General features: G+C 47.9%; 1 protein-coding gene across 21 annotated transcripts in view; it reads left to right on the plus strand.

Moving 5' to 3' along the window:
- MYLK4 (myosin light chain kinase family member 4) overlaps positions 1-11,445 on the plus strand; it is a 93,878-nt gene extending 82,433 nt beyond the window's left edge. For 18 of the 21 annotated variants that reach the window (XM_082345665.1, XM_082345670.1, XM_082345671.1 and 15 more), the window contains 3 exons: positions 1,369-1,447; positions 4,874-4,946; positions 7,543-11,445. In XM_082345665.1, coding sequence (XP_082201791.1) covers positions 1,369-1,447; positions 4,874-4,921 — 127 coding nt within the window. In that variant the 3' untranslated portion in view covers positions 4,922-4,946; positions 7,543-11,445. Of the gene's footprint in view, positions 1-1,368; positions 1,448-3,305; positions 4,853-4,873; positions 4,947-7,542 lie in introns of those variants that run through there. The other 3 variants (XM_082345672.1, XM_082345667.1, XM_082345673.1) reach the window with 3 other exon arrangements.
- The last annotated feature ends 1,595 nt before the right edge of the window (positions 11,446-13,040 follow it).

Consider the following 13,040-nt stretch of genomic DNA (forward strand, 5'->3'; position numbering starts at 1 on the left):
ACCCTCAGTCTGAGGGCTTCGTTCTTTACCTAAAGAGCAACAATTGCGTGTTTGGGCAGAAAAACAACTGGCTAAGCATTCAAGTCAGTGCATGAATGAAACCAAGGCCAATGCCAACCATGACTATCATAGAATAAATTTCTGGGCTACAAAAGTAAACTTGGAATTGTATTAAATATTTAATTATTAGTACAATGTTATAGTTAACTTTTTAATAGTCAGCTCTTAAAAGTTTGACACTGGAGTGCAGGAATAATTTTTTAGCACGATCAGCTGTTGCAATGCTTCTGGGGTCCAACACGGAAAATTTATGGTAGTCAACAGAATAACTCTTCCAGCTGAAGTTGATGGAGGTCCAGAGTTTTTTTTTTTTAATTATATCTATTCATTTAGGGTCCTACTGGTGATGTTGTCACCAAGTTATCCTTCATTGACTAAAGTAAAGACTTCTCTCCTCATCTTCTTTTTAGTTGAAGTGTAGTTAATTTAAAATGCTGTGTTAGTTTCAAGTGTACAGAAAAGTGATTCAGTTATACATATATATTCTTTTTCAGATTCTTTTCCATTACATCCTCTTCTTATACTTAAATATTTGGTGTCTAATGAAGCAATTTTATTGAAGCAATTCTAGAGACTGAACTTCATGACTGCTTGAAACTACTTTCTTGATACTGTTTCAGAAGCAGACTTCAGATTATTGCACTCACTCATAATTTTTTAGTTTGAAAGGTTATTTTGTTTAATGTGATAAACATTAGCACACAAGACAGGTTTACAAAGCTTAAAATTATGATATATAATCTTTATGATTCTTCCTCATATATTTTTTAATTGTATAAACCTTTGTTGGCTCAAGAATTTCTAATATACTCTCTCTCAATACTTACATTGACGTTCCATCTATTTCTTCATTTATTTGACTCTCAAAACTTCTTAATTCAAACATTAGCAGTACATATTATTCAAAAGTTTTGACACATAAATTGCTTTTGCAATCATCAAGAATCATAGTAGAATTTTGTCTTATATTAATAAATATATGTTTATTCTTCAACTGACTGATAGAAGTTCAATTTATGAAGCTCAGACATTCCATCAAGAATGGTTACTTCTATTTGAAGATAAATGTTCAGTTATTAACAAGAATTCTGAATTATTTGCCTTGCTTGTCTTCGACATTCAGCCATCTGGTCTCCCAAAGGCAGTGGTCAGAGCCGAGGTCTCTTTTGCCGTGTTTGGAGCCTGGAACCAGGCCAGCCCTAGACTATTATGTGAGAGAGAGATACATTTCTATCTCGTTTAGAGCCTTGGGTGGAAGGGGAGGATCCAAATGCAGGGGATACAATAACCCCCTGCATTTCCCTTTAGTTGGAGAATAAGTGCAAGTGAAGCCCTCAAGCACCCTTGGCTGTCGGATCACAAGCTCCACTCCAGGCTCAGCGCACAGGTAACCGTGGCTCCTGGTTTTCCCTCTTTTCTAGTCGGCTTCAATCTTCTGATGATCAGATGCTAGAGGCACCTTAGCCTTGAGTGAAGTTCTTTCTAATTAATTTCTCTTGGGCTTCAAATCTTGTGCTAAAGTGTTAAATTGCTTCAAAAGCGTTTATTGAGCAATTTATGTTTTTAATGAATGCTAATTACATTGTCTAGTAGAGACTTATTTTCAGCGGAACTATTTATTACATTTATTATTTAACTACTGTATCCATTACAAAGTGAATTGTATCCCTGTAACTGTGCCCACGCACACATATAGCCTAGGGTATATAAACATGTAAAGCTTTGGAGAACACATGTTAATGTACATTCAAGGTAAATATTCTCCTTAAAACACAACTCAGAATTCTAACTTCTGTGCTTACCTGGTTTAGTCTGCTTTGGTGCCAAAAACCTATAATATTCAGCTTGGTCAAGAAATTAATACAAGTACATGTGAAGGAGACTCTTACCAAAAACTAAATGAAGGTTCCTGGAGTGTACATTCAGAGAAACTGAGCGGTGCCCTGTGGGCACTTCTTGAATGGAGACCCCGTTGGCTCTCTTTGCCTTAATTACTGTTGACACCCCAACTTCCTCGTCTGCCTCTTCAGCACAGATTCCCTTCCTAAGCTTCAGATCCCAACAGCCACCTGTGCGCGGGGCATTTCCACGTGGATGTTCTCAGCCCTAAACGGAACTCACCCTGCCCCGCCCCGCCCCGACCTCACCTCATTCTCAACCATCCTCCCAGAGTGGCACCTACCCCGAATGGCCTCAGCTGGACCCCAGAGCATCTCTTTGCTTCCTTCCTCTCATTCAATCCCCTCATCTCATCTGTAGTTTATCTCCAAGTTTCTATACATGATTTTCCCCAATTATTTCTGGAATCTGTACAATCCTCTCCATCCGAGTGGTTATCTTGCCCGGGACGCCTGTCACCTGAATTACTAGCACAGCCCCCTTCAGACCATCTCCATCCAAATACTGTGGAATACAGCAATAACACAGAAGCAGATGTGTAACATTTAAGTAACTTTGCTGAATATGCAGGGTGGTCAATGGGGCAAGAACACAGAGAGGCAATGAGCACCCTTTGCCGTCAGGCCTCTCTGGGGATGCAGGCCTGGCGCGAGTAGCAGTTGGGACGGCTGCTGTCGCGTCCTGGTGCCGGAGGTGTGTGATACGCTCTCCTTTCCTCCACCTCTGCTCCTGCACCTCCTGGCACTTTGGAATGGAGCTTTTCCACTGACCAAAACCTTGGGATGACTATACCCCTGGTACTCATTTTTTCCACATCCAGTTTTTATTGAAATTAACTTCACTTCTAAATTCAGCATCAGTAGTAAGTTTTATTTGTGTCTGAATATACCTTTCCTTGATAATTGGTACTGATGTCAAGTAAAAATAGGCTTATTCCCTAGTAGGTACCTCACCCAGACTGCATAAACTGCTTATTAGGGTTACCAACCTATTCTGGGCCAATTTTCCACCGATGTATTTTTATCCAAGCTTATTGGTGTCCAAATACACTTTGACGTGGTCGACAATATGGAAACCGCGACAGATAATTAATGACATTATACAGTTTAAAAGTGTTTAAAAATATTTTTTAAACCATATAATGACAACAACAACAAAAATCACCTTTTTGTTATTCTATCCAACTGCTGGTACCTAAGGTGAACAGATATTTCAAGAACAGTGAGGATTTTTAAAAAAATTCCATTGTATAAATCCAGTTAGTTTCCATGGAAGTTATAATTATACAGTGCTGTGCCAGGCACCGTTCTAACTGCTTTATGAAAATTAGCTCATTTGGCCCTCAGGCCAAGCCTCCGAAACGGGCGCTGTTGACATCCCCGCTATGTGGATGAGGCCGCTGAAGACCGGGTAATGGACCCATCCAGCATCCCGTGGCCGGCAGCAGGCTCAGGAGTCAGACGAGGGTCCCCACTCCGCCATCCTGCTGTGACGATTCCGGAACCATCCTTGTAGGACATCGTTGGTGTTACTGAAGGCCAACACTCAAGCTTAATATAGTTTATTTTTCAGTGAAATATTGAGACTAATTTTTCCCAGAAGATTCATTTCTGGAATAATCTTGGTTCTATGTTCTACAGAATCAGAATTCAACTCTAAGTTGAAAACTTAACTCTTACCCAAACTATTTAAATCTAAATTCTATTTTTAAAAGTTTTCTTAATAAACTTTCATCTCGTTTAATTACTTCGTGCTTAAAAGCACTTCCTGTTTCTGAACCGCTGAGTGTGACTGTGGTCAATGAATTTAGGAAGGATTTTCCTTCTTAGACGCTGAGGCCCTGAAGTTCTCTGCCTTCTCTGTTACGCTTACAAGGCTGAGGTTCTCACCTTTCCCCTGTGTCACCATCCACATGTGACCCATCTTCCATCAGAAACAGCTCTCACCTGGGAAGGAGCAGAGCCTCACTGCAAATCTGTGAGAACTTAGCAAGCACCTCCTGTATTCCATGCTTTGTGGCCAGAGGAAGGAAAACTGAACAAAGGCGACATGACTCTTTCCTCCCAGAGCTAATGACCTTCCACCTTTCCTTCCCGCCCCCGTGCACCTGCCTCAGCTCACGCCCTTCTTCCCATTTAGTGAGCTAATAAGATAATGTTCGAGCTGATATTCAACCTCCGCCCACTCTCTTCTCTAATTCACCAAATCATCATTTCATTAATTACAGTTCTGATTATATGATTCCCTGATCAAAAAAATCTTCCAGTCTTTCCCCTCGTGCACCATGAACACCCACACCCAGCAGTTAGGGCCCCAATGCATCCCGATGTCATGTTCCCAGCCCTATCCCCACGGCTCCTTCCAGATCAGCCCAAATCCCAGCCAGTTTCTGAGGCCCACTTTCACTGCCACCTCCTCCAGGAAGGCCTTCTCAAGCCCCAAACTGGGGACACTCTCTCCGTCCTCTCGAGACTCTGCCCCGGCACTTAAATCTTTTCAGCTGGATTTGAGAACGTCTGGAAAAAGCAGTGTCTGTGTCTGACTCATGCTTTGGTCAGTCTGTCTTGACTCTTGTGCTTTGTCGAAGTGAGCAGTTGTTGACATGAGTTTTGACAAAACACACACGTGTAAAAGTCAAGTGTCATGTGGTACAAAGCTCTTTGTCCGTGACTCTGAGGGGAAGGGTGGTGATGATGGAGCTTTAGGGGAGAGTGGGGACGCCCTCGAGCTGGACTCTGGGGCCGGTTGGTGCGTCTGTAAGAGGCCGTCAGCCGTTCAGCCTCCAGGGACGTCTCTGCAAGGGCAGGACATGCCCGGTGACAAGTCACTGCCTCTTCAAGTGTTGTCAGATCTCAAGTCAGGAGCTGATGAAAGGTTCTAATCCTTCTCGAAACTCTCTTCTTGGTTTTCCTAGAAGAGGAAGAATTGCTGCTCTGATGCCCAGGACCTGGTGGCCAAATAGTCCCCGGAGGGCGCCCTCTTGAAAGGTTGGTCTCAGGCCTTTTCCTGAAGAGGCGTTTGAGCCTAGAGAGGGGAGGGGAGAGAAGGGCTATCTGACTGTGTGGGAAGCGGGGCAGCGTTTCCTCTGGGGGGGCCCTGAAACCGGGCTGCTGTGTTTGCACCCCGTCTGCCATTTTCTAGTGCAGAAACCTCCGGTTCCAGATTTGTGGTCCAGAAATAGTCTCACTTCCTATGCTTGTTGAGCGGCTCCAATGAGATCATCCAAGCAAAGCCCGGAGACCAGGGCCTGGCACACAGTAGGTGCTCAGGAAGTAACACCTGCACAGAAACGGTCCTTGGGAGTTTTTGCAACAACTGTGTGAGATCAGGGGAAATAATACCTTCTTTGTAGAGATGGGAAAACCTAGGATTGACCCCCCAAGACCACGCCCCTAGTCAATGGTAGAGCGAGATCCTACCCTAAAGCTCACGCTTCTTTACCCCCATGAGCTGCCTCTGGGTCTGGACCCACTCTGGGACCCCAAGGAACGACCTATTCATACAAAGCCTCTGCCCTGCTTAGAATTTTGTCAGAATTATTCAGAGAGAGAGTTTTACATGTGCATATCTTCTGTTACGTCAATAAATGGCCTGATTTATGGCCTATAGGAGAGGCCTAGGGAAGTGTACTTATTACAGAGGACTTTTAGAAATCCCAGCATTTGCATCCGGCGCGGGGGACATTCACCCCCCAGCCAGCCAGCTCCCTCGTCTCGGGCAGCAGGTCCACGGCCGGCTGTGCAGCTCGGCTTCACCACCTCTGCTGGACTCGTGGCTCGTGAGGCTGCCTTCTTGCTGCCCACTCACCTTAATCTCTTATTCTGATTCATATTTACTGTGGTCCTGAGGGGTTTTTTTGTCTGTTTGACTGTATATACTCTTGTAAGCTGCCTTGAATCTGTTGTAGAATAAGATCGGGTAGCACAGCAATAATTCAGTAAATCATCATCAAAGTCACGGACCAGCATTAGGCGAGCATTCAGCCTTTGGTATGAGGGTCACTTACTGAGGATTCTGTCACTTATTTGGAGATTGAGGAGCAGTGAACAGGGAGGCTTTGCTTTCTACGTACAAAGGCCGTTCTTGTCTGTCCAAAATAGCAAGGACTCAGAGTTTGGGGACAGGAGGAAGTAGTTTTGTGTCTGGAGACAGTGTGGAGGGCGCTCCGTGCCCCGGGGCCTGGGACGTGGTACAGCCCGGCCTCGCCGGGAGCCGGGAGCCCTGGCGTCCGCAGACAGCTGGGCCTGGTCGGTCCTTCTCTCCCCGCCCCCCCACCCCATCCCTCCCAGAGGCAGCTTCGTCCCCAGCGACCACAAACCCCAAGGGTTGACCACAAACCAGCTTCCCACCATAAGCACTGGGGTGACTCTGGAGGCCTGGAGGGAAGGAATTCAGTGGGGGACAGCGAGGCAGGCCTGTTGCCAGGGTCTGGGGGGGCAGGATGAGGGGAAAAGGTGGCGGGAGATGGCTGAGTCCTTCCAAGGAGGTTGGCCCTTAAGCCCAAGGCGATGGAGGGTGGCAGCGGCCAGGCACCGCCAGGCATGCGGAGGACAAAGACAGAAGCGTTGGTCTGGTCACCCTGGCACAGAGAGACGGCGTCTTTGCTGGAGATGCTCAGGGAGACCTCGCCAAACTTGGCCGTGTCCGCCTGGCGCCATCCGCTCGGGCTGGCCGCCTTCCTTTCCCGGGCCCCCCAATCCCTCGAGGGGCCACACAAGCCCACCCGTTACCACTGCATGTCCGCGCCATGTGGGTGCTTCCTGGCTGACTTTCTCACTGTTTTTTCTTTTTCAAATGAAAATGTAAGCTTCAGATATTTACTCTGGGAGCAGACTCCTTTGACAAGAGCGCTGTGCTAGAAAAGTAGATCATTCTCCACACTCCTTCCTGCCAGGCTAAGACAGGGCTTTCGGCAAGACACCATACGAGTAAAACCAATTCTGAGACAATATTGATTTCTAAAATCTAGTGGTTGAAGATGATTCCTGCGGAAAAAGAACGGCTCCCAGGCCTTATGGTAAGGCCTAATCTGCAATGTAAATTGAGGCATAGGAATCTCCTGCAGTTGGTTAGAGGTTTTTGGATGGGTTGAGGAAACGCTCTAAAAATCAACCAGGTGGCGTTTTCGTTTCTCATTTCCATGGCTCTTTGCCAGGCCGTGAGACATGCCCTGGGGACACGCCCTCAGATCTATAGGAATGACGTATCGATAGATGCGGCCCTGGGTCACATGTGGTCGTAAAGCACGTGGGAAGATTCCCACACGCATCCCAGCCTCACTTTGAAGCGGGTCAAGCTGGCAGCAGCTTTGGAGCTGGCTGTGCTTCAGGTGAAACAAAGAGGTCTTGTCCTTCGACATGGCAAATAGTATTAAAATAGCTTGCATAAACTAAAACAACAACAACAGAGAAAAACCACCCAGCTCTGGTAAGCAGTGGGATCCTTCAAGGGGTTTCTTTTTTTCCTCACAGACACACACATTATAAAAAGTCATCTGTGGTTTTCCTAAGGGGCGCAACCAACTAATTACAATTTTAAAAGCCCTGCTGAATTAACAAGAGTCATATTTTGTTTGCTTTGCAGGAAAACTGCTGCGGTTGCTGCTGCTTGGAGAAGATTTTTGGAAAAATCAGCAGTTCTGATGCCTTGACCCCTAAGGAGACTGGTGGCTCTGGGGGAGGGGAAGCTGCCACACTCAGAGAACTCTGAGTACCTCTGCCAGGCTCGTGGGGCCGGGGGCACCCAGAGCTGCGGCCCAGGGGGCAGGCAAGCCTGCACCCCGCCTCACAGCCCACTCCCTGCAGCAGTGCACACCCCAGAAGACGTTTCCCTGCCATCCTGAGCTTTAGAACTTTCGATCTCAGTCACTGGGGCACGGGGTGCATTATTTCTGCAATTTCTCAGATCCCTAGAGCAATCATACTGGAGATTTAGTTGAGATTTTAAAACATGTTGGATGCAGAGGTTAACTATTATATATAGAATGAATAAACAACAAGGTCCTACTGTAGAGCACAGGGAACTACATTCAATAACCTGTGATAAACCATAACAGAAAAGAATAAGAAAAAGCATGTATGTATATGTAAAAAAAAAACCACGTTGGATACATTTAGAGGGAGAATTGCCTTTCAAAGCGGTGAGTACGGCGCCAGAAAAAATTCTAAGTCTGGTGCGCCCTTGACCGCTTAGTTTCTCAGACTCTATTACTTGGCTTTGGTCTGAAATCAGGTGAATCCAATTGATAAGTAATTTGCCTTCTGGAACATAAGCTTCCTTTGAATTCTGAGGCAAGAAGCATCAGACATTCTATCTTCATTTATTCTGAAATCCCCCCCAGGAGCAGCAGTGTCTTCTAAGCAGCAGATCTACTTCCAAGCGAGGCACGTGTGTTGTCGCCCTGCACCCCGCGCTCTTCCGAGGGAAACTTCATCCACATGGAGCACACTGGCTTTGAGAGATGGTGTATGGTTAGTCTTTACAATCAGGACCTTTGGAATAATGTTAACAGTCCCGAGAGCGTCCCTCAACGTGCCTGCAACAAGAAGAGGTGGGTCTGGTGGGTCCTGAGGGGGACAGTGCCGTGTTTCCTGTCAAAGTGACCCAGATAAATGCCAGCCCGTGTGAGGACCAGTGACCTCACCCACGTGGCGTCTCTGTGGCTCAGCCCCGTGCAGGGAGCCTTGGACACTGAAGGCCAGGGGCACCTCCGCTCACTTTGGGGATGTGACAGTGATTTCCAGTTGGAAGCGTCTTCTTGTTCCCGAGCTCGTGTGCCATTTTGTCACAGACATTTAACAGGGGACGTGAGCCCTGCTGCAGGAATGGGCGTTGTTTCTTTACAAAGCAGAAGCGATGCAGAGGGATTACACGCCCAGCACCACGCCCGCCACTAGCATCTTAAGCCTCCCTCACATTTTCCACTTCCAAGTACCTGTTGTCTTGAGATCAGCTATAATAATGTCTTTATTTTTAGCTTAAATCGTTCTAGCCTGCAGTTGTCTCAACAGCGACAAAACAAAATAAGAGCAGCTCGGGGCTGCCTGGGCCAGGGCGGACCTGACGTGCGTTGGCTTTTCCCAGCATCCCACCGGTGAATCCTCATCGCCTGCCCACGGATAACTACGCTTGCAACATCCTTTTTCTTGTGTTTCAGGTACGGGGGAAGCAGAGGCAGAAGACGAGGTGTCATTAGTTCAGGCCACACGCCAATTTATTGGTCGTGCTGGCTGTGGAAGGTCCTCCTTTCCGGCCTCTGCTCTTGCATTACGATGCATCTCTTTCTTTCTTCCTTGGGCCTATGCATTTATCCAAGGTTGGCTTCTCCTGTTCCTGTTCTGTGACTATGTTTCAAATGTTTAATTTAGTTTCCTTAAAATACACACACACACACACACACACACACACACACACACACACACACAGCCCTGTGATTGAAGTGTTATGTTACCGCGCTATCTTTAGCTGCTGGTATTCATCGAGTCTGGAAACATACAAGCTGGTGCAGGCTTAATACTCAGCCCGCAGAGAGCTGGCATCCACTCAAATGCTGAACAGGACACGGGGGTCTGGTGTGTTCCCCTCCGGCCCGAGCAGGGGGCCTTTGCAGGGCGTGCAGATCGCATCCACCCCGGCTCACTTTCCCCAGGCCCTGCTGCACACACAGGAAGGGGATGGCTTCGGCCAAATGAAGCAGTGATTTCTTTGCCAAATTCATCCACTGATGACCCCACGGTCAGTGGGTGTGATTTCTTTTTAGGGGTTTAGAAAGGAGACTCTACTTTGGAAATGGCTCTCCTTAGGATTTGCAGCTATATTTCCACCTCGGATGGGGACGTGTCCCCATGCCAGCAGGGGGCCTTTTATATGGGAGCGGGGGAGAGTCTGCACTGCAGAGCTGATTATTACAGTCTGCGGTTACGGTGAAATGGGAGAGTTTCGGTCTCCTGCTCGGCCGGTCCCCTCCCTCCACGCCTTGCAGCACGTGGCCGCTCTGATGGGAAGCGGGCTTTGCACATCGGAAGAATCAAACCAGATTCGAGCGTGGACCCGAGGAGCGGAGTCTGGCTGCACTGGGGTTATTGTGATCAACTTTTCCAAGAAGTCACGAGGCCTGGAGGCCGCATTGCTTCTCCACCCTCTTAATGGACGTGACAATCTTGCTCACTCCCTTTAGGCCGCTGCCGTTTCTCCAGTAAGTGCAGGAAATTAAGCACCAGTGGGGCACTTCCTGCTGCCTGGAGAGAAGTAAACTTCACAAGCTATTAAGGAAAAAGCACATCACATTCGTAATTCGTCAGATACCAACGGTTACCCAGAATCTGTTGCTGTTTAAAAATCAGGGAGAAAAGAGCTCATGCCCAATTTGTGACATAAAACCCTCTGGAATGGATTCTCACCTGAATTAACTCGGGGAAACTCTTTCTGGGTTGAAGTTGGGTAACTCACATCTGTTGAGTACCGTAGGTTTGCTTGTAGTTGCTTTCTGTCTGACTTGATATTATTTTGCTTTCTTTCCTCAAAAATGTAAACTGGCCTGGTGCACTGTCACGCTGCCGCCGACGCTGATGTGATGTGGTCTGAAGATGTGTGAACACCAACGTTTTCACCGTTTTTATGGAAATTAGTGCAGCAAAATTTTTTTCTTGTTTTAGAATCAAAGTATGGATTTTGTATTAGGGAAACGAGCAAGGCTCTCGTTTTATTCCTTTTTTGTCCTTCCGCTCCCACTACCCTGACCCGCCCCCCACCCCCCGGGTTGGGGTAGGGGGGCAGTATCAGACGTGAGCTTCTTCAGTCTGAAATGTAGGCCAGTCGGGGGGACCTCATTTGGAAACGGATTTGTGACCTGGTAACGAGGGCAGGGCGGGGACCTCAGCGGCCGAGGGCGGGGGCTCAGCTCAGCTCTGTCCCCTGGCGACTCCATAGTGGGTTCAGGGAGCTCCTCCATGGCCGCGCCCTTCTCAGCGGCCATGATGCCACCCACTTGGCTTCTGCTCCATCCTTTTATTTTTTTACTTCTTTCTCTTTTTCTTAAGTTAGAATCAGAGTGCATCTTCTTATCCATCACCGTGCTCCTCTAGAGCCTCTGTGAGATGAAAAGTATGTTTCCAAAAGTCAAGTTGCTTTCTGTCCTAAAGGAAACGTGATGCTGCACTTACTGGATGTGACTTCCCGGATTAGGGTGACTTCCGTGCGTTGCATGAAATCTACAGCTTCTCGCCTTAGAAGGTCTGAGTGTTTCTCCCAGCTTCTGACGCAGTCAGGTGTGTTTTCCCTAAGTGGTCTTTGTATGGGCAGTTTCACCTTCCGTGAAGGCTTCTAACTCACCCCCTACTGCCCACTCAAAGGGGCAGAAGATGCCCTACACCCGCCTGGGCCTATGTTGAGTCCTGTGTGCTCTGTAGTTGTTCTGGCTGATAGACGCCAGCGAGCCCTTTGGATGAGGTTTCTCAGTGGAGATAAGAAATAAAAACGGAGCCATAATGTGGTGGTTGCATATATTGTGTGTATTTTCTATTTCTGAACGTAGTTTCATTCAGCTGTACTCCTTTGCCTTATAAAGATGTGTAACAGTCATATATATGTATTATATTGAAGAATAAACTTGGATCTGTTTATCCTTTGGTAAATGAGCTAATTTATGCAATGACGTGGACATTGCAAATGCCATCCAAACGCTCTCCTTCAGATGAGGCTGACATATTATGTCCTGTGATATCAAGAACCCAAGCTACACTTGCAGGGGCCCCAGGACCATCCGCAGGAGCCCTGGGGAAAACCGCCCCCCACTTGAAAACATAGTGTGTACGATGAACCAACACAAGGCTCAGGGTTTTTCCCCTAATTTTAACACAAATATATTGACAGAGATATATATATGAAGTGTCTAGTGCCAGAACAGTGTGTGACAAATTATAGCGGCAATTAGCAGCAGCTCACTCTTTAAAGTGACTTGGGGCAGATTCTTCACACCCAGAAAGATGTCTGCCTCAGAAGACCTACCACTGAAAGACTCAGGACGAAACGGCCCCCCAGTGGGGGGCCGCCAGGTCGCCTTCTGGGCCAGCATCCCGGCTCGAACGCTGCCGTGACTGGTCAGCTCTGAGCCGTGTGTCTGAGGATGACCTGGGGCCTCGCCGGTGTCCCCACTTTATCCCAGCAGGGACGGGGCCCTCCACCCGCACCTGGCTGAGACGGACCTGCTGAGTTTTCTGGTGTCTCCATTGGAAGCAGAAGTGGGCCCTGTGTTCACACAAAGCCTTCCTTCCCTCTCGTTCGAGCCTCAGTCTTTCCTACCCAGCGTCCAGGCGAGGCCTTCTGACTTCCTCCCCAGGGAGAAAACCTCACGGGCCCTCTTAGATGATGTTGTGACATAAGCACAACTGTGTCTTTGCTTCTGGTCCCCAGTTCCTGGCACAGAGCTCCTAGAACCCTCAGAATTTCCTGAGCAAGCACACCTGAGCTACTGCCCCTCAGGTGACTCTCAGAGGATGAGGCCGGTGGTCAGTGACCCAACCACGTGATCAGAGAACCCCACCCCTGCTGCCCCCCACCTCCAGGGAGGGGAAAGAAGCCAGGGATTGAGCTAGTCACCAATGGCCCATGAGTCGATCCATCACGCCTGTGTATTGAAACCTCTATTAAAAACCCTAAATGAAGGGGTCTGCAGGGTGACGCACCCCAGCTCCATGGGGACAGAAGCTCCTGTGCCCCGGACCCTCCTAGACCTCGCCCTGCGCACCTCTACATCAGGCTGTTCATCTGTGTCCTTTACTGTATCCTTCCTAATAGACTGCGAATAGTAAGGAAGTTATTCCCTGGGTTCTGTTAACCAGTTATAATTCAAATTATTGAAGCTTAGGAGGGAGTCTTGGGAAGCCTTGGTGTGTAGTCCAGTCGGACAGAAGCGTGTCTGGGTTGGGGGGAGTCTGTGGGCCTGGAAGCCGGGGGTCTGCGCTGACTCCAAGCAGTGAGTGTCAGGACCGTTCCTGCGAGAAAAACCCTGCACGTTTGCTGTCAGAAATGCTCCGAGCAGAGAAGCACTTTTCCTTCAGCCTCTGGTATCGGCACAAGGCGGG

This window comes from Balaenoptera borealis (genome assembly GCF_965194805.1).
Source record: "Balaenoptera borealis genome assembly, chromosome: 12".
In the NCBI taxonomy this organism is placed as follows: domain Eukaryota; kingdom Metazoa; phylum Chordata; class Mammalia; order Artiodactyla; family Balaenopteridae; genus Balaenoptera; species Balaenoptera borealis.